This window comes from Amblyraja radiata, chromosome 46 (genome assembly GCF_010909765.2).
Source record: "Amblyraja radiata isolate CabotCenter1 chromosome 46, sAmbRad1.1.pri, whole genome shotgun sequence".
NCBI lineage: Eukaryota > Metazoa > Chordata > Chondrichthyes > Rajiformes > Rajidae > Amblyraja > Amblyraja radiata.
In genome coordinates this window covers 7,619,774-7,639,985 of record NC_046001.1, presented here as the reverse complement: position 1 = coordinate 7,639,985, position 20,212 = coordinate 7,619,774, and the positions used below count along the sequence as shown (strand labels likewise).

The following is a 20,212-nucleotide window of genomic DNA, read 5'->3' as shown; positions in this document are numbered from 1 at the left end:
GGCTAACAAAATTGGGAGAATTCGATGTTCATGCCCGCAGGATGCAGACTCCCCAAGCGAAATATGAGGTGCTGTTCCTCCAATTTCCGTAGTTGCTCACTCTGGCAATGGAGGAGACCCAGGACAGAGAGGTCGGATTGGGAATGGGAGAGGGAGTTGAAGTGCTGAGCCACCGAGAGGTCAGGTAGGTTCTTGCATTCCCAATCCGACCTCTCTGTCCTGGGTCTCCTCCATTGCCAGAGTGAGCAACACCGGAAATTGGAGGAACAACCCCTCATATTTCGCTTGGGGAGTCTGCATCCTGCGGGCATGAACATCGAATTCTCCCAATTTTGTTAGCCCTTGCTGTCTCCTCCCCTTCCTCAGCCCTCGGGCTGTCTCCTCCCATCCCCCAACCCTCTGGCTCCTCCTCCTTTTTCCTTCCTTCTCCCCGCCACCCCCTCTCAGTCTGAAGAACGTTACCTATTTCCTTCGCTCCATAGATGCTGCTGCACCCGCTGAGTTTCTCCAGCATTTTTGTGTACCTTCGATTTTCCAGCATCTGCAGTTCCTTCTTGAACACGATTAGAAGTTGTTCAGCCAGAGCTGAATACACTTCTCGGCATCTGCATACAATGGTGTCTGTCTTGTCGCTTCTTGTGCGTGGTGGTGGAAAGGGGGCCGCAACGTGAACGTTCTTTATTTTAGTTGCTTGCCAAATTTTCAGAAGCCCTCTGACCATGTGGGTTTGATGTATGTTGGGGGGGTTGTTCTGCGGAAATAATTTTTTAAAGGAACCATCCTAGTCCCTTTGGTTTGAGGATGATGTGCTTCCACTCTAGTTCTGTGGACTTTGAATACGTGTGATCCATAGACGCTTCCACAATTGGTTCCTGATGACAGGTGGTGAAATCATTTCTACCCATTAAGCTGGACTTTTGTGACTTATGCTCCCCTGTGCTCATTCCCCACTTTAAACAACCATAGATATGGGAAGTTGTCCATATCTTCCAGGGTCACACTGTAAATCTTTACTGTCAGAGGGCAGTATAAACAAGTATTTCTGATGGCAATTTTCAGGGAGCCTTTCTGGAACCATTGGATATGCTGTTTGTAGAACTGGTAAACAAAGTGGGTTAGGTCTGACATCTAATCTACACAGAATCTTATAGATAGGTTCTGAAACTTTTTTTAATCAAACATAAATAGAATCAGAAGTGGGCCAATTTGGTCTGTAATGCGTGCTCTGCTATTCCATAAAATTGTGGTTGATCTTTCACCTCCATACCACTTTGCTGCATTAACTCCATATCCCTTGATTCCCTTAATATCTAAAACAAATATTGATCTCTGTCTTTAATGTATTAAATGTCTAAGCTTTTCAATTCCTCTTGGGGAAAGAATTCAATAGATTCACTATTCTGTGGGTGAATCTCTATCCTGAATGACCGACTTCTTACATGGAGATTGTGATCCCTGGTTCCAGAACCTAAACATCAAATCTGCATCTACTCTGTTAGGTACTGTAAGAATTTTGTGCATTTGAAGGAGATCACGTCTCATTCTAAACTCGAGAGCACTGATGTTTGTAATCTTTTCTCTGGAATAAACTCAACATCTAAGAATCAATCTGTTGAATCTTTGTCTACTCCTTCTGACACGAGCACGTACCTTGGGTAGGGAGACCAGACATAATATTTCACATGGTATCTCACTAGAATACTAAAAAATGGGAGCAAGACATCTCTATTCTTGTACTCAAATCCTCTTACAATAAAGGACAATGTACTACGTGCCTTTCAAATTGCTTGTTGAACTTGTATCATGCCAAAACAGTACACGATAGCGTTGCAATTTTTGGACCACCTTACTCACAATTGCCCTGTGATGTGGTGTATCAAGTCTCGTTCAGATTGATGGTATATTTTACAAGTTATTCACATTTTAAACTTGACCAAATGTAGTTTGAGATAAAACTCTTGAACTTGCAGTGGCAGTTAGCATGGTATGATGTCACAATGGGATATAATTTACATAAACTGCCCGTCAGTAGTGCTCCACCCCACAATTATATCACAATGGGATCTCATTTACATTTTTTTTTTAAACAGCAGCTTCCACCTCACAATGACCTAGGGGGGTTGGGAGGGGAGAGGGGTTGTAGAGGGACGGAGTGACTGAGGGTAGGGAGTGACTGAGGGTAGGGGAAAAGGGAGGGAGAGGAGAGAAGAGGAGGGTGGGCTGGGGAGAGTTGGGGGATGAGGGGTAATGAGCCGCGCCTGCTCAGTTGGGGGCTATGGGTGAGTGGTGGAATATTGCGTTGGAATGGGTTGCATTGGGGGAAAGGGTGAGTGATGGAAACGGGTTGCGTTGGGGGAACGGGTGAGTGGTTCAATATTGCGTTGGAACGGGGCCCAATGGGTTCCACTTGGTCTATATTTTAAACGTTAAAAATTTAACTTCTCACTGTAAAAAATCTAATTCCAACTTGCTGCCCCTGCCTGTTACAATGTTACAAAGACAGGACACTGAGTCCTGTCATTTTAAACATTGTAACTGGCAGGGCAAGGGAATTGGATTTGTTTTTTAAGTTTAAAAAGAGCAAGGGGGGAGTGCTGGGGGATGAGGGGAAATGCGCAGTTGGGGGCTATGGGTGAGTGGCGGAATATTGTGTTGGGGGAACGGGTTGCGTTGGGGGAATGGGTGAGTAGTGGAATATTGCGTTAGGGAATGGGTTGCGTTGGGAGACCAGGCCTCCCATGGGGGCTATGGGTTAGTGGTGGAAAATTGCATTGGGGGAACGGGTTGCGTTGGGGGACCAGTCCTGTGTGACAGAGACCCAACAGGTCCCACTTGGTCTAGTATTACAATAGATCTTGTACAAAGACATCCAGATCCCTGAGTACTACCACTTTTAAATCTCACTAGTTAAGATATATTCCACCTTTTTTTGACCAAAATAGATGATATTACATTATTCCACTTTATCCGCCACGCTCTTGCCCAAAGATCTTATAGCGGATCTTATGAGATCTTTGCTCTTGCCTATTCAATTACATTTTCTACATCTCCCTGAAGTCTTGCTGCATCCTCCACTAGGTGGCTCAAACTGCCATCTAGCTTTGTATCATGTGCAACATTAAATGGTTGCAAGAACTATAGATAACATTTGAAATCGTACGGAGAACCTTGCTTTCAGATTATTACAAAAATCTGATATTAAAACATTTCTCAAAATAGTAAATAAATGAAATGTAGATTGCATTGTGATCTGGATTCTTGTGGGGGAACTATTGTATCGGCAGGCACACTCACAATAACTTTGGGACACAAACATTGTATGGAAAAGTGCTCTTGGTGAGATTATATTGCAAAATAATATAGTTAATTTTTAAGTCAAAATGGCAGTTGTATCCACTGACAGATTTCAGTGATTCAAGAGGTGTTAAGTGGTGTGGTGGTGGGCGGTCTTCTACCCCCTTAGATGATTAAGTCTACCCTTAGAGATGTTGAGACAAGGATTAGGCAGTGCCAACTCTTATGTGAAGTGCACGCCATTGGAAGTAGAACTTAAGAAATGTAACATAGTGCCACATTTGGGTGTAACAAAAATCACTGGACTAAGCGTTTGGGAAAGGGATAAGAAAGAAAAGGTCGGTAAACATTCTTTGAAATGACCGTATTCTTTGAAATGACCTTATTTGGAGTTTTCACAAAGGGTGAAGATCTGACTCAATTGCCTACAACTCCCGGCAAGCTTGGCAAGTCGTTTCCGGGAAACGGAGAGCAGTTCTGGTTGAGCGCATTTGGCGGGTTTATTTTCCACTCCGAAATGGCGTTGACCGAGAGCCGGTATGATGCATCCGAGTTACCAGACTTACTCCCCGTTTATTACAGGCGCCTCTTCCCGTATCCTCAGTACTTCAGGTGGCTGAGTTATGGCGGTGGTAAGGCGAAAATATTGAAATGAATAATTTGTTTTCTTCTGCAGGTAAAGTTTGCTGATCTGTGAAAATATTTCGACACGGACTTATTCTTACGTGTCCACTTTCCTATTAAATATACCTTTCCATGTGAACAATTGTGGAAAGTGTGGTGAGCTGGGTAGCGTTTATGTGGAGCTGGTGTGTAGTCAATTGGTGCCTCTGATTACGAGAATGGAAGCAAGGTAGGAAGACGCTGAGGCCCTGGCGGAGATCTTTACATCTTTGTTCATCACGGATGAGTATCAGGAGACTGGAAGACACATTGTTCATAGAGGGACAAGCCTGGAAACTCCAGGTCGGTGAGTGGTAGGGAAGTGGCTGAAGAAGATTCTGAGGGACGGATTATGTTCACTTGAAGGGCAGGGACTGATCAGGCGGAGTCATCTTGGTTTTGTGTAGGGCGAACATGTCTTAAAAATCTGTTTCGGATTGAGGAGCCAACTGAGAAAAATGATGAAAGTAGCACTAAGTAGACTAAGTTCACGTGGACTTTGACAAAGTCACATCCAGTCAGCTGGTCCAGAAGGTTAAGTCACGGGGGATTCAAAATTTGCTGAGTGCTGGAAGGGAGAGGGTAGTGGTGGTAAACGGATTTCTGACTGGAAATTTGTAACTAACAGTGTACAATGGGGACAAGTTGTTGTTTGTAAACAGAAATGGCTTGGATGCGAATATAGGTGGTGTCATCATTAAGTTTGCAGACAAGTTGTAGAATGTAGATGATGAAGAAGGTTGTCTAAACATACAGACATGGTCAGCTGGAAAGATGGGTGGAGTGGTGGAAGATGGAATTTAATCCAGACAAGTGTGAGCGAGTGCACTTTTGGGAAACAGAAACATAAAAAATAGGTGCAGGAGGAGGCCATTCGGCCCTTCGAGCCAGCACCGCCATTCATTGTGATCATGGCTGATTGTCCCCTATCAATAACCCGTGCCTGCCTTCTCCCCATATCTCTTGACTCCACTAGCCCCTAGAGCTCTATCTAACTTTCTCTTAAATCCATAGAGGGACTTGGCCTCCACTGCCCTCTGTGGCAGGGAATTCCATAAATTCACAACTCTCTGGGTGAAAAAGTTTTTTCTCACCTCAGTCTTAAATGACCTCCCCTTTATTCTAAGAGGAAGTCAAATTCTGTTAGGACATACAGAGTATGGCAAGGATCTTAGAAACATTGATGTACAGAGAGACCTTGATGTGCAAAGCTGCAGCTCGCTGAAAATTGGAGTACAGATGGATAAAAGACAAAGTACTGAAAAGGCATTTGGTATGTTAACCTTAACGAACAGGCATTGGATATAAGAGTTGGGACCACAGTTGATACACAAAACATTGGTTAGATTGCATTTGGAGTACAGGGTGCATGTCTGGTTGCCACATTACAGGAAGGATGTGGTAGTAATATACAGAGTGCATTAGAAAGCACCAGGATGTTGTCTGGAATGGAGGGCTGTAGTTATAAGGAGAGATTGGATAGGCTGCATTTATTCTCATTGGAATATCGGAGGTTGAAGGGTGGCCTTCTGGAGGTCTATAAAATTATGTGGAATAGTTGGCCAAATCTTTTTCCTATGGCAGGGGAAGCTGTCGGAATGCAGCACAGGTTGGTTTGGCAAAATGACACAATGTGCTGGAGTAACCCCAGGTCAGGGAGCATCTCTGGAGAACATGGATAGGTAAAATTTTGGGTTAGGACCCTTCTGCAGAATCTGGTTTGACAACTGCTCTGTCCATGACCACAAGAAATTGTAACGTGTTGTGAATGCAGCCCATTCTATCACGCAAACCCACCTCCTCCCCTCCAACTTCTCTATGTGCACTGCATGCTGCCTCGGGACAGCAGCCAATGTGATCAAAGAATATTCACACACCCATCATTCTCTCTTCTCTCTCATCGGGCTGTAGATACAAAAGCTTCAAAGTAAGTATCACCAGATTCAATAACAGCGCCTTCCCTGTTGTATATTCTGTGCTGTATGATTCTATGAACTAATTTGTTTTAGCATGTCAGAGTTCTTCATTTAATTGTCCTATATCTTGTCAATTGTAAATCATCACGTCCAACTCACCCCCTCTGACAAACATGCCCCGTCTAGGCTAAAATGTTACATTCTAACGTAACCATTCTCTCGCATAGTTAGACTGGCAGATACTAAGGCAATAGATCCTTGATAGCTGAGATTTTTATGGGCCATGTGCAATACTGTTGAAAGAAACACCGAATGACTTCCAAGGAAAAAAGCTAATATCATTAAATGTGTTTTTGTCATTGTGCCTTCAAGTAGTAGGCTGAGAGGTGGGAAGCTAATTTTAGGCAGGCATTGTCCTGACAGGCTGAACCATTGGCCTCCTGTGCCATAAACCTCTGTCACATAAAAGATGGTTGATAAAAACACACCCAGAAAAGTTAGGTTGAGACCAATTCTGTAAACCTGTGACCTGCTCTGTCACCACCTCTTTTCTCTTCGTCCCCCACCCCACCCATCCATTTAACCAGTCTGATAACAGATCGCTTAATAGCTCTATACTGTTACCTATATTTACAACACTTGACAGTTATGCTCTCTATGCCAACAGTCCCGAAGAACTACTTCCAGAATCGAGAATTCTCCTTCACCCTGAAAGATGACATCTATGTACGCTACCAGTCCTTTAACAATCAGAATGAATTGGAGAAAGAAATGCAGAAAATGGTCCCTTACAAGATCGACCTTGGAGCTGTCTATTCCCACAAGGTTACTCAATGGCCATTCCTTTTAACGTTTCAATCTCATAGACTGGATTAACGGCCCCCTTTACATGCACCCAGTTTTATTTTTATGTTGATAGATTACATCTCCCAGAATTGAAAGTATTTTTAGGAAACATTTTGAGTGATTAATGACAATCAGATTACTGGTTTGTGAAATTGCAGGTTAACATGTACTAAAGCAGCAATTTTGCATCTTAATATTATTAATATTCTGGGGAAGGGGAAATGCTACAGCATCACCTGCGGGTCTAACCAGTAACGCAGGGCCTTAAACTGAGCTTTCAACAAAAACTGATCTGAGGAATGCAAAGTTTGTTTTTTTAAATGTACATGGGAGATACACTTTGTGGCATGTTTGTGTAGATGGCATGCATCAAGATTTGCTACAATAATTCTACAGCAAGGCAACTCGTGAACTTTCGAAAGGTTCACAGGCAAAAAGGTTCCAAAGTGAGCCATGCGGAATATCTCACTAAACCGTTCACTTTTGGGCGATGGGTGAAGACTAATTTGATGAGGTGGGATACAAATTTTCTGTGGCAGACTGTTTGATATTTTTCTTCCAGCCCAGTCAGCATAACTCTGTGAAGTCAGGAGCCTTCCAGGCAGAAAGTAAAGAATTGGTCTTTGATATTGATATGACAGATTATGATGATGTCCGAACCTGTTGCAGGTATGGTTATGCTTACAATCCTATCACACCGGCCCAGTGCTTGACAGTGGTCATTCAAGTTGCTTTTAAATGTAACATCTTTTGCAGTAACAAGAATCTGCAGGTGCTGGTTATACCATAGTTAGACATAAAATGACGCAGTAACTCAGCGGGTCAGGCAGCATCTCTGGAAAACATGGATAGGTGGTGTTTCATGTTGGGACCCTTCTTCAGCCTCTAAAGGGTCCTAACCCGAATCGTCCCTATCTATGTTCTCCAGAAATGCTGCCTGACCCACTGAGTTACTCCAGCACTTTGAGACCTTTTGTAGGTTGTGTTACAGGAAGCAATGTTCAGGCACCACAACCCCACAGTAATGTTGCTAAAATGAGCCCTTTCATCCCAACGGGAGAACTTCTAGTGCATTGCCATTTGGTAAGTGCAAGATGACTAATATATGTAAGGTTAAAGTTTTACAAGTGCAGGACACGTATTTACCAATTATTGTAGTACAAAGGGCTTGCATTTTCATGTACTGCACTACTGCAACAGAAGTTCAAGAAATATAAAATAAATCAATATGAAAATTACTCATTCTGTATATGTTTAATAAATGGCTGATTATTCAAAAACATTAAGAAAATGAAACCTAAAATCCAGTTAGTTGGGGATCTTGGATCAGATTGGATCTGTCACTGATTTCTGGCTCATTGAACGAGTTTAGTTGATCATTTTTAAGTCTTTTATGGCCTAGGGTTGCTGTTTGTGGGGATGGGTGACGATCCTGATGACTGTTCTTGTCAGCAACAGTTTTTATATCTGGATAAGTGTTAATTTATTCGGAGGCATTCTATCATATTACATAATATTCTTCAGCTCTGCAGACATTTGCCGTAAATGTTGGACACTGATGACCATTGCTATCAAGATTCTGGATAGAGCATTGGATGGTAAGATAGCATTGTTTTTGTTTTCTTTAGTCATTCTGCTTTCCGTCCGCTTGTTCTTGTGTTCTCGTTTCCTTTCCTCTGCATTGAGCTAAGAGGCTTTGTCCTTCTGTGAGTATCAGAAACTTAATGGGCAGCAGAAAGCATCACTCGTTTCAACAGGGCATGTAGATATTGTTCAGGAATACGAACTCCACTTGTTTTGGTCTTTGTCTTTATGCTGGTCTTCCTGGAGGCCAGAGGTAAATTGTGCTACAGGTCCCCCCCAGCTTACAAACATATGGACTGCATGTAGATAGGAACGGATGTTTGGGAAACTGGCAGGATGGATTTGCCAGCTGCTGAGGGGCTGTAGGCATCTTCTGCCATGTGAGAAAATTGTTTGTGGTCGCATTTCCAACTTGTGAAATGTTTGGATTATGAACAGTTCAAAAGAACGGAACCTTGTAAACCTCTGGACTGGATCTCTTTCACCTGCAGCTTGTTGCTCGGATGGTTCATAGAAACATAGAAATTAGGTGCAGGAGTAGGCCATTCGGCCCTTCGAGCCTGCACCGCCATTCAATATGATCATGGCTGATCATCCAACTCAGTATCCCGTACCTGCCTTCTCTCCATACCCTCTGATCCCCTTAGCCACAAGGGCCACATCTAACTCCCTCACAGATCTTTCCTTTGAGGGGGAGCCATTGGCTTCGAGCTACAGCCTTGTTATACACTAAGATTATAAATATGGACCGACGGGGAACAGATGAACCGAATGGCCTATTTCAAGAGTGAGCAACATAAAATGGCTTGGCTCCACATTGTCATTTAGTAGCACAACATATAGGAACTCCAATGTACTGAGCTTCTTGAAATAAACTTGAGGGAGAGAGGACAATGCGTAACCTTTATTTTTTTTTAAAACAAGCAATAATAATAATACGTCCATTAGTGTGCCTGTGTTCAAATTGTATGTTGCCGAGACTCGGGCATAAGTTATACACTGAAATTATTAATTTACTGTGTTTCCTTTTTAGAGGACTTTGGATTCCTGCATTGTCTCTGGGTATATTCTGGTCGAAGAGGGGTGCATTGCTGGGTCTGTGATGAAGCAGCACGAGGACTTTCCCAGGCAGCTCGATCAGCTGTTGCCGAGTACCTGAGTGTGGTCAAAGTACGTGCCTTGTGAACTTGGTGATTAATTGCTGCTTTAGAGCATCTGTCGGTAACTTGTAATGCTAAATATTTTACTGGTTATTTTCCAGGGTGGGATCGATACCATCAAGAAAGTACAACTGACTCGATCCATTCATCCTTCAATTGAGTAAGTATTGTAGAGCAAGGAAATAGTTCTACTTTTGGATATATAGATAATATGTATCACTTCTGATGGAAGGTAGGTCACTGATGAAGCAGCTTGAGATGGTTGGGCTTCGGACATTAAAGTTCTGATGTACTTCTGATTTTTAAAGTTGCATCTGCCCTGAAGTCCTTCACCCAGAGTCCATTCCGTTCCCTCTCTACTTTCAGTGCAACTTCCAAGAGCAGTTCCACATGGAGGATCACTGATTCATCAACTGAATGAGGACAGTAAGTGGTGGCCAGGAGGAGGTTGGATCTAATGCCGGAGGTTGCATTCACGTTGGATCTAATGCTATGAAACCTCAGGGGGACTGGAGTTGATGTGGAGGACTGTCAGGGTTTTCTTTCCGCCTGTATGCAGTTGTACTGCACCCTCCCCTGCCGTTGGGACAATGGGACACCGTTGCACAGTGAAGGAGAAATTGGCACGTTATCTGTTATAGGACATTTGTGATTGAATCATTGCCTTACCATCACTGGAGATGAGCTGCAGGAGGACTGGAACATGATGCTATTGGAGTTCATATTTTCTTTTAAAGTAAGAGTAACCTTTTAGGACCGAGATGAGGAAAACATTTTTCACACAGAGTGGTGAATCTCTGGAATTCTCTGCCACAGAAAGTAGTTGAGGCCAGTTCATTGGCTATATTTAAGAGGGAGTTAGATGTGGCCCTTGTGGCTAAAGGGATCAGGGGGTATGGAGAGAAGGCAGGTACAGGATACTGAGTTGGATGATCAGCCATGATCATATTGAATGGCGGTGCAGGCTCGAAGGGCCGAATGGCCTACTCCTGCACCTATTGTATATGTTTCTATGTCTATGTTTTTCATATTTAACATTTAAAAGTCCCTAGAGTTCAATTATGCATGCTAGAGGTCAGGCCCCTAGATTTTAAAGCACATGTAATTTGCGTTAAGTGTTTCTGGTGTATTGCCAGTGTGAGGTATGTGCATGTATCAAGCTTTTTGGATGTGGCTCGCAGATCTGCCAAGGCATTACTCGGTGAGTTGGAGGATATGGTACATTATGCTTTGTAATGAGCATTTTAAGACTGATTTTGTTATGATTAGATAAGTGAAGAGGGATTTTTATGACATCCTTATGGGAGCGTTTTTTTATTGGATTCCTACTGATTGGATTAGTATTTTAATGGATTTTTAAAAGTCTGTTATGACTATTTAGCGATGCACTGAATTCGATTTCTGTTGTGATCTAGAGCATAGAGTGAGAGGATTCGTTGGTGTCTGTTTAAACATGTCCTTATTGTTAACCATTGTTTTGATTCACCTGCAGGGAAGCTCTCACTGTGATAAATGGTTATTTTGAAGAATACGCTGTAAATAAACAAGATCTCTTTGGCACAAAAGAAAATTGGCAGAAGATCCTAGCTTTGGTCCCCGAAAATATCCTTTCATTGGAATAAGTCATATTTGGTGAATCCATCGTTAACTTTGAATTGCATTGCATTTAATTGCTGCGACAGGTGGCTCGGTCCATTCTCTGAATACCTCTGTCCTGCTCCTGTCATTCAGTTGCGAGCAGATGGTCCACTTCTTGGTGCACCCACAATTAACAAGAAAACTACCCAGTCAAAAGTCACATTCTCATGGCTGCCTGGCAAAACAATTGCTATCACAGTTTGGGCTGGTTCTCTGATGTTCATAAGTTCCAGGAGCAGATTTAGGCCATTCGGCCCATCGAGTCTACACCGCCATTCAATCATGGCTGATCTAACTCTCCCTCTCAACCCCCATTCTCCTGCCTTCTCCCCATAACCCCTGACACTTGTACTAATCAATCAAGAATCTATCAATCTCTGCCTTAAAAAATATCCATTGACTTGGCCTCCACAGCCTTCTGTGACAATGAATTCCACAGATTCACCACCCTCTGGCAAAATAAATTCCTCCTCATCGCCTTCCTGAAGGTACGTCCTTTTATTCTGAGGCTATGATCTCTGGTCCTAGACTTTCCCACTAGTGGAAACATCCTCCACATCCACTCTATTCAGGCCTTTCACTATTCAATGTTGAGAATTAATTTGTGTTTGGAATTGGATCTTTTTGTATATGCAAGGTTTGCTTACTGTTGCAAGATGTATGTATTCTATACTGCCAGAACAGCGTTCACTTTGAACGTAAAACAAATCCACTCTGATTCTGTTGCGAAGTTGAGCATCTAATTCAAAAGGAAAATTGCGAAAGAAATCAAGCTAATTTAAAAAAATATGTAATTGTGGTCTCAATACTATACAAATTTCTCACTAGCCAACAGGATAAGAATGCAAGACGATGATTTGGGTGCTTTTGCAAACTCGAATTTCACTGGAGAGATTTTCCACTTGCAACCTCCATCATTGGCATACAGTGTTTGCTGTGTGCATCATCTTTATTTTTAAAAAAAGTGCTAGTGTCCTTGTCCAGGCTCATCCAACACCAATCCTTTATCCTATCACCTTCACCACCAAAAAGGACAAGGCAGCAGGCATTGGTGTAAATACTGGAATTCTCTCCCCATCAACACTCTTTGAGCACCTTTCCCAGAAGGACTACAGTGTTTCAAGAAGGCAACTCACCACCACCTTCTCAAGGGGAATAATTTTTGGCCATGCCTGAATCATGAAAACGAATATTTGGAAAAACCTCAATGTAATGTTTGTGTCTCTGGACCAGAAATCCAGGAGCCTGTGGAGTGTATATTTAAATTCCATTGTTACAGCAAAAACTGGTATGTGATGTGAGGGCGGAACTGTTGAATTGTCCACAAATCAAAGCTGGTTCTTTTAATCTCCTTTTGGGGAGAGAGACCATATCTCTCCATTCCCAGTCCCGCACATACAATGTTGATTTTTTAACTACCACTTGGTTCTATTGAATTGCCAGTGAGGCTGCACTGTGACTTTTTTCAAACCACTTGCTGTCAATTGCACTCTTTGTTCACTTCTTAATAACCTATTAAGTAATTTGGAAGGGAGGCCTGCACACGCATAGTGGTCTGAGTTGTACACTGGACCCTGTGGGACACAGTGTACAGTGGGACCACACACAATGCAAGGGTGTTGCAAATACTCTTGCTGTAAATAACTGGGTCAAGTTGTCCCAGCGTGCTACATAACAACTTAGTTAGGAGCAGTTGTGTAAGACTAATGTTGCCAAGGACCAGAACAATGAGTTCTTTAAAAGTTGGCCTGGTAAAAAATATTTTATTTTTAAGCTTCCATGTATTAAGTTCAAATCTGTTGAGATTTTTGCATGAAATGATGGAGTATCTCCTTAACAAGTGTGCACATTTGCAAGACGGATTACAAAAGGATTTTCTCAAAGCAAGAAGTTCAGCTGAGCGTTGGAAAATGTTGCAAATTGAGGTAAGCGATCACATAATCAAAGTTTGATTGGACACTATGATTTCACAACTTGGGGGGAAAAAATAGGACGCTGAATGTCATCCAGTTTCTAATTGTGAAATGCTGTCTGCTTCTTCCTGAAGTACAACTGGGACTCCATAGGTTTTGGTGTTATACAAGTGTAGAAGAGGAGGGATCTTGAATTGCACATCTACAGATCTTTGAAAGTAGCAAGCCAGGTGGATCTGATGTTTGCCTTTAGAGACTGAAACACTATGAGAGCACGAAGATAACGTTCAAACTAAAGTATAGGCCACCACTGGAATACTTTATATAATTTGAGCCAGTTCGTTGCAGGAAAGGTGTGATACCACTGATAGAATTTACAAGAATATTCAGGGCAGGAGAATTGTGGAGGCTGGTGTTATTTCCTTTGGAACGAAGGATGCTGAGAGGAGATTTAATTTGGATGAATAGGAGGAGGAGCTTAGGGAAAGTATTATTGCTCCACTAGTGGCGTATAGATTTTGAAGCTGAACTTGCCATTCATCATATGGGTTTTTACAGTTGAAGCGTTCAATGGATTCTAAGAAATCTATGGAAGAGATAAAACTGCAGTACTGCTACCCTCGTCTGGATGTGAACGTCAGTAAAAGTATCAACCATCTTCTGAAAAGCCCGTTCTCTGTTCATCCAAAAACAGGTAACGTTTGTGTGTCTGTCTTTTGTTACTGTCTGATACCTGCTGACAGTGCTCTCTACTGTATAGGAAGCAGGTAGACAGTTGCCTGTCCTATCTGTGCCCATGCCAATTGTAGCTGCAGCTTATGGGTGAGCAAAGAGGATTGTTAATTCCTTTCTCACGGCAAATTAACTGCCTTCTTGGGATTAAGGTTTTGTTCTGGGTCTTATGGCTGGGGGGGTGTAGGGGTGGAGATCTTGTGCTTTTGAACAAATTCATGCAAAATGACTTGATTTTAAACTAAAGTCTTTTGTTTAAATGTCATGGTATTAAGGCTGGATGATGAAACACTTGGTTTTGTCACCATGTGGTATAGCTCAGCTGGCGTATGGCAGGGTGGGCCCTCGTATATCTCAAAGGCACGCTGGTGCATATGTTGATTGACCGCTGTTGATTGCTCTTCGTACATAGGTGAGTGGTAGAATCGGGGGGAGGGGGAGGGGTGGTGGGAGAGTTGATGGGAATCTGGAGAAAATTAAATAGGTTTAGTGTAAATGGATGCTCGATGGTTGCTATGACGGTGGCCTGAAGGACCTGTGTTTCTCTGCTCTCTGACTCATTAATTCACATCAGGCCTCTCAGATCAAGTACAGGTGCACAACCTTTTATCCGAAAGCCTTGGGACCAGACACTTTTCGTAATTCAGAATTTGTCGGTCTTCGGAATGGAATTTTTTTAGCGTAGATTTTAATGGCTGGCTCAGTGGTAGAGTGCTCGGCTCATATCCGCAAGGTCGCGAGTTTGCGCCTTGATCCCGGCAGTTACTCGAAGAGTTTGAGTCTTCAATGTAGTTTTTTCTTGCAGAATAAATGTTTGTATGAAATGCAGTGTAGGAGAGGTGTACTGACTGTGTGGGCAGAACTTTGGAAGTGATTGCCCACCAGTCTAAAAAGCCGCTGTGTCTCCCTGTCCCTGGGATAGCAGGGGGCGATCAAACAGCACAATACCCCCCTCCCCCTCCAACTCCAGAGGAATCCGCTCCCTGATGGGCTGCTACGGCGACAAGTGGCAGTTTGCCCACAGCCCGAGCTGCGCCCCCTCATCCGTCACCCCAAGAACAAGACGTACCTTGCACACCATCAGCTTCTGCCCCTACGTGTTCCTCTGGAGTTGGAGCGGGGCTGGGCCGGAGTTGCTGCTGGCTGTGGGTCTCTGGGATCTCCGTGCTTGCAGTGGGCCTGGGGGTCGGTGTCCCGTTGGTCCTGACGTCTCCGGCCACCCCCCTGGACTGGAGCTGAGACTGGGAACTGTACCGCCCTTGCCCCCTTCCTCTGCAACTGCAAACAACCCCACTCTCCTGCAAGGGCGGTACAGTTCCCGGAGGATGGCAGGTGGCCGGAGACGTCAGGACCAACAGGAACCCGCCCCTCGAGCCACTGGCCGGACGCCTCTTCCTTGGCTTTAGATCCAGCCCGCTGCTCAGGCGCTAGCGGGCTGGGCTCGGCACGGTGTCGGGATAGCGGAGCGCCGGGTAAGCGGTCCTACCGCCTTGTTGTTGCCCCCCCCCCCAGATGGACGCTCCTCCGTGGAGTCGAGCGGGGGACAGGTTTGTTGTAGAGCCTTTCTTCTCTGCCGGACAGCAGAAAGCTCCCTGTGAAAGAAAAAGCCTCTACGACGCCCCGAGCTGCGCCCCGTCATCCGCAACCCAGGTTCCTCTGTAGTTGGAGCGGGGCTGGGCTGGGCTGCTGTTGGCTGTGGGTCTCTGGGATCTCCGTGCTTGCAGTGGGCCTGGGGGTCGGTGTCCCGATGAGGGGGCGCAGCTCGGGGAACGGCTTCTGGTGGTCCTGACGTCTCCGGCCAGTTTGCAGTTTTCCTCTGGAGTTGGAACGGGGCTGGGCTGCTGCTGGCTGTGGGTCTCTGGGATCTCCGTGCTTGCGGTGGGCCTGGTGGTCGATGTCCAATTGGTCCTGACGTCTCCGGTGACTGGCACGGTCCTGCTAGCATCACACACATGGCCGGGAAGCAGAGGGGTGTAGGTGGGGTGAAACTGACTCACGATACACTGTGTATCGTGACCGTGGGAACTTTTTAACTCAGCGGGCAGGCAGCAGCAGATTGTCAATTATTAACCCTCCCGCGCAATATACCCTCGCCTTCTCTTTTATGAATGGGGATTTAGTTCCCCTTTCTTCGAGGACCGACTGGAGGTTCCGCTGTCACCTCTGCAGGCCGCCCTCGGTGAACGTTTTCAAGGACCTTTCTTCAAGGCCCGAAAAAATGGCCGCTATTCGGAGGTTTTCGTTATTTGGATGTTCGGATAAAAGGTTGTGCACCTGTTTTAAAGTTTTTTATCAGTTATCAACCCATTTATTTTACTAATAATAGGGCTGCACACAAAATTAATCTGTCACTGCTTTTCTGTGGTGTTTTCACCGTGGAGTGTGAAAGATTTCAGTCTGTTACTGTTTCAGGACGCATTTCAGTGCCCATTGATGTGAAGAATCTGGATACGTTTGACCCCTTTTCTGTGCCCACAATAAGGTAGGAAGGATATTGGCATTGACTTTTGTGTGCATATTCTGAAAGTGACTATTCTGTTTTCTTTCTCCCGTGTTGGTGCCATATGTCAGGGATTCTTTTAAGGTGCAGCATTTGCAACACAGAATGGCATTGAAATGTTTGTTTATGTCCCAACTTGGCTGCCTCTGAGTACCAGCTTGGGTTTCATAAAATAAAATTAAAAGTTGATTTTCCACCATCTGCAGGTGTTTGAGTGTCAGTGCCCACCTGGACATAATACTTTTAGCAGCAATTATCAGGATGGGATCATTTGCTTTTCTTCCTCCGTCTTCCCCTGCGAAGGACGTAGAGGCTAATTTACAGCAGAGACACGGGAGACTGCAGACGCTGAAATTTGCAGCAAAAAAGACAAAGTGATGGAGTAATGATGGGTCAGGCAGCATCTCTGGAGAACATGGACAGATGACGTTTCGAGTTGGGAAATAGTCCTATCAAGAAAGGAGAGAGAAAGGTGTAAGGAATGGTTTGAGGGCATGGTGGAAATTCATGGTGAAGTGAAGGTGATTAAAATGGCCAAGTTCTGCACAAGTGTTCGGGTGCAGGATCTCGACCCAAAACATCATCCGGTCATGTCTCCACAGATGCTACCTGGCCCTTCAGCGGTTTGTTTTTTGTTCCAGGTTACAACATCTTGAGTCTCCAGAAAAAAAATATTTTGACAGTATAATTTGCAGCTGGATAATTCCTAATGCCATGTTCTCTTTCAGTTTTCTTTGCAAGGAGCTTGATCATAAAATTGAGGATGAGCAAGTGAATGCAGACACTGAGAATGGTGCAGAACCAGAGGTGAAGCGTCGAACCAGAGGTAAAAAATATGAAGCGGGCTCTCCTGTGGTGAAAGCAATCCTGAATAACACATCAGTTGATCACTTCTCCCAAAACAGGTTATCATCTTTTTAACCCATTTTCCTTTCTTGAAGCATCTGACGTCTGCAGTGGGAGATCAGACTCCAGAAACACTGATCCACTTCTTGTACACTATCAAAATGGCTTGCACATGTCAATGAATAGTGGTGGGTATGGGGCCTAGGTTGGTTTTGTTTCTGCTCTTAGCTAGGGTAATTTTTTTTTTTTTACTCCTGATCTAGACTTGCTCTTCAGCTTCCTGAGATTCATCTTGGGCTATTCCCGGTGCTTCTAAATCAATATACACAAGGGAGGGATAATTACCTAACCAAAACCTTTTTAGCTTCATACATCACCTTTCAAATGGCCAATGTGAATATAAGTAACAACTGTTTAAATTTAAAAAAAAGACCAACAGGGGAGCCAGGGAGATGGCAGCCCAACCGGCAGTCTGTTCGTTTTTTTTTCTTTCTTTTTGTTATTTTTTAATGCGTTAAAACGTTTGCTTTAATGCTCTTTATTTATTTATTTATTTTTATTTTTATTAGAAGTACAGTAAATTACAATAATACACATCGGATATATCTTATTACATTTGTTGTACCACTTCGTTTTTCGAGCTTTAAAAAAGATAGAAATAAAAGAAGTAAGGAAAGTGAGCAAGAATCGTGACGCTGCAGGAAAATGTTGGGAAAAGAAAGCCCCTTAGGGAAGAAGTTAGAGAAGGAAGTAAAGAAAGGAAATGAGACCCTAGAAAGAAAAGGGAAAAAAAAGGAAAAACAATCGCTCTATTGTAACACAAAACTCCCAAAAAAGAATATACCAACCGTGTTTTTTTTTTTTTTGTTCTTTGTTTTTTAATGTTCTTCGGTATGTTTTATGTGGGGGGAGGGGATCGGGGAAACTTTTTTTCAAGTTCCTACCTTCCCGGATATGTGATCAATTTTCGGATCACATTCTCCGGGCTCTGCGGCCTACCATAGCTGGAGGCTTCCTAGGACTGTCGTGAGCCCCATCGCGGGCCGCAGACTTAACATCGGAGCGGATCCCTTGCCTGGGATCGCTCCCACCGCGATCACCGTGGACTTATACCATCAAGGGCTCGCAGTCTCAAGAGAGGCTAATCGGGAGCTCCAACGCTGCGAGGTGCGATTGCCCAGCACGGGGGAGCTGACATTCCCCTGATGCGGGAGCTGAACGCCTCGATGCGGAGGGCCCGAACGCCGCCGGCTACGGGAGTCGAGATCGTCCCGTCAACGGAGGGCTCGAGGCCCCTGATTGAGGAAGAACAAAAGGAAGGACTTTAACTTTATTTCGCCTTTCATCACAGTGAGGAATGTGTATGAGTCACTGTGGTGGATGTTCATGTTAAAATGTGTTTTTGAGTGATTTGTTGCTTTTAATTGTATGACTGACCTGGCCAATGAAATTCCTCGTATGTTGCAAAACATACTTGGCAAATAAAGTATGATTCTGATTCTGATTTAATTTTATATTGAGAAGGTTAAACTTTTGCAACAAGTGTGTATTGCAGTGCTGCGTACCCCGAGGCAGCAGATTGAGCCACACAATGAAACTTTGGCCCATGTATGTGGGGTTGATTTGGTCAGAATTCCTGCTATTGATCTCCAGTGACCCATGTTGCAAGTTGCATGGTTGCTTTTCTAGGAAGGATAAGGTAGGACTGTCAGGTTGCCTCCCGGTGTGTGCTGACCTGGATAAAATGGATTAGCTGAAACTGCAAGGATTGCACTGCTGCAAGAGTCACCAGTTTGGCATAGAAAGCAATGGGAAGATAATTAAGTAGTGGGATGGTGGGATATTTCACCCATTGATGGAAACCAAAGAGAGACTGTTTGCAAGGGAATGTAATGCATAAAGCTGATGAAATGAATTTCTTTCCTTTTCTCTGCACTTAGATTATAAGAAAACAAGTCTCCTGGGGCCTATCAAGATCTTTGAGCAATTCCTAGATGAGATGGAGCAGTCACGAAAGGGTTTGCTGCTAGAACAGAGTGGTAGGTATTGTGCAGGATATTCCAGAATAGTGCTACTGGAAATACTGGTGAGAAAAGGCAGTGTTTTATTGCTTCCACTGTTCTATTTAGCTTGTGCAATTTCAGCTGTTCCTTTGAGTTAATTCTGGAATCTTTCCACAATTGTGAAGTTTGAACTCTACTCATTTAAATTCTTGCCTCTTACCATGGCTCTTGAAGGAAAGCATTGGGCAGGAGGCTTGGGTCTCAAAACAAAATGTGATAGGCAGATTTACTTCATACAAGATAAACATTTGAAAGCGTTATACTGATTTTGGAATGTGGTTGCTGTTGTATCCTAATGTACAAAAAAAGATGGAGGCTGAATTCCATTCGTAAGGAATTTTATTTATTATCAAGTCTACGGTGTGCAGACCTACTAACTCAGCCCTTGGAGATAATTGAAAATGGTCTCTGCTGAAGATCATTGATTGATGTTGGAGGTGCAATGTGCTGACCAAGAACTCAGACTGGTCTCCATGTGACTCTGACCTGTCAATACGGTTAACTCTTATCTGGCATCTGAAATAGCCCAGAAGTTGCTCAATGCAAGGGCAACTAGTCATGGGCAATAAATGGGAGGTAGAGGATACACTGTGTTATTGAACGAGGGTTTCACTGTTACTGTGAAGTTTACGGGTCATCAGGAGTTTCCCTCTGCAACCTGTAGTCGATGTTTAGAAAGTTGTTGAGAGTACTTAAAATTGTTAACGTCTCATATGAATGGGGAGTGCTACATAATATGAGGAAATAAATTACAGGGGTGTACTGCTCCAGCCAGGTATTCTGTTTGATTTATTGTTTTTGTTTCCTCTAGATAGAGAAAGAGATTTTTGATTATAAGACCATCATATTTCAAGACCTGGAGCCCACTTGCCTTCCATCTTGTCTTCTGCACTTCACTTCTGTAACTGCAATACATATTTTTCAGTATTTAACAAAATGGTTTTCATCAGCTCTCAATGGCTTTCATCTGACATGGCCATAACAACAAATCAAATCTACAAATTCGAGCCCTTTTTGTAATCATCAAGTTATCTAATAAAATCTGTGTATATGTGTA

General features: G+C 43.6%; 1 protein-coding gene across 3 annotated transcripts; it reads left to right on the top strand.

The window, feature by feature from the left end:
* Positions 1-3,757: 3,757 nt before the first annotated feature.
* Positions 3,758-20,212, top strand: prim1 (DNA primase subunit 1). Of its 3 annotated transcripts, none has more exons than XM_033015802.1 (13): positions 3,758-3,831; positions 6,541-6,698; positions 7,282-7,388; positions 8,244-8,317; positions 9,337-9,473; positions 9,565-9,623; positions 10,956-11,065; positions 12,950-13,026; positions 13,573-13,708; positions 16,159-16,228; positions 16,975-17,072; positions 19,033-19,131; positions 19,967-20,212. In XM_033015802.1, exons 2-13 carry the CDS (start codon positions 6,645-6,647, stop codon positions 19,984-19,986), a joined length of 1,041 nt encoding a protein of 346 aa, XP_032871693.1. In that variant the 5' UTR covers positions 3,758-3,831; positions 6,541-6,644; the 3' UTR covers positions 19,987-20,212. The 3 variants fall into 3 exon arrangements, with proteins under 3 accessions (XP_032871693.1, XP_032871692.1, XP_032871691.1); XM_033015801.1 differs by having other exon boundaries at positions 3,760-3,926; positions 10,956-11,062; XM_033015800.1 differs by having other exon boundaries at positions 3,760-3,926.

Bases quoted from the DNA above. Each gene is read 5' to 3' on its own strand.
- prim1 (XM_033015800.1), top strand. From the start codon at position 3,812: ATGGCGTTGACCGAGAGCCGGTATGATGCATCCGAGTTACCAGACTTA. The intron at 13,027-13,572 runs GTAAGCGATCAC...GGGTTTTTACAG, and splicing joins GGAAAATGTTGCAAATTGAG to TTGAAGCGTTCAATGGATTC. The intron at 19,132-19,966 runs GTAGGTATTGTG...TGTTTCCTCTAG, and splicing joins TTTGCTGCTAGAACAGAGTG to ATAGAGAAAGAGATTTTTGA.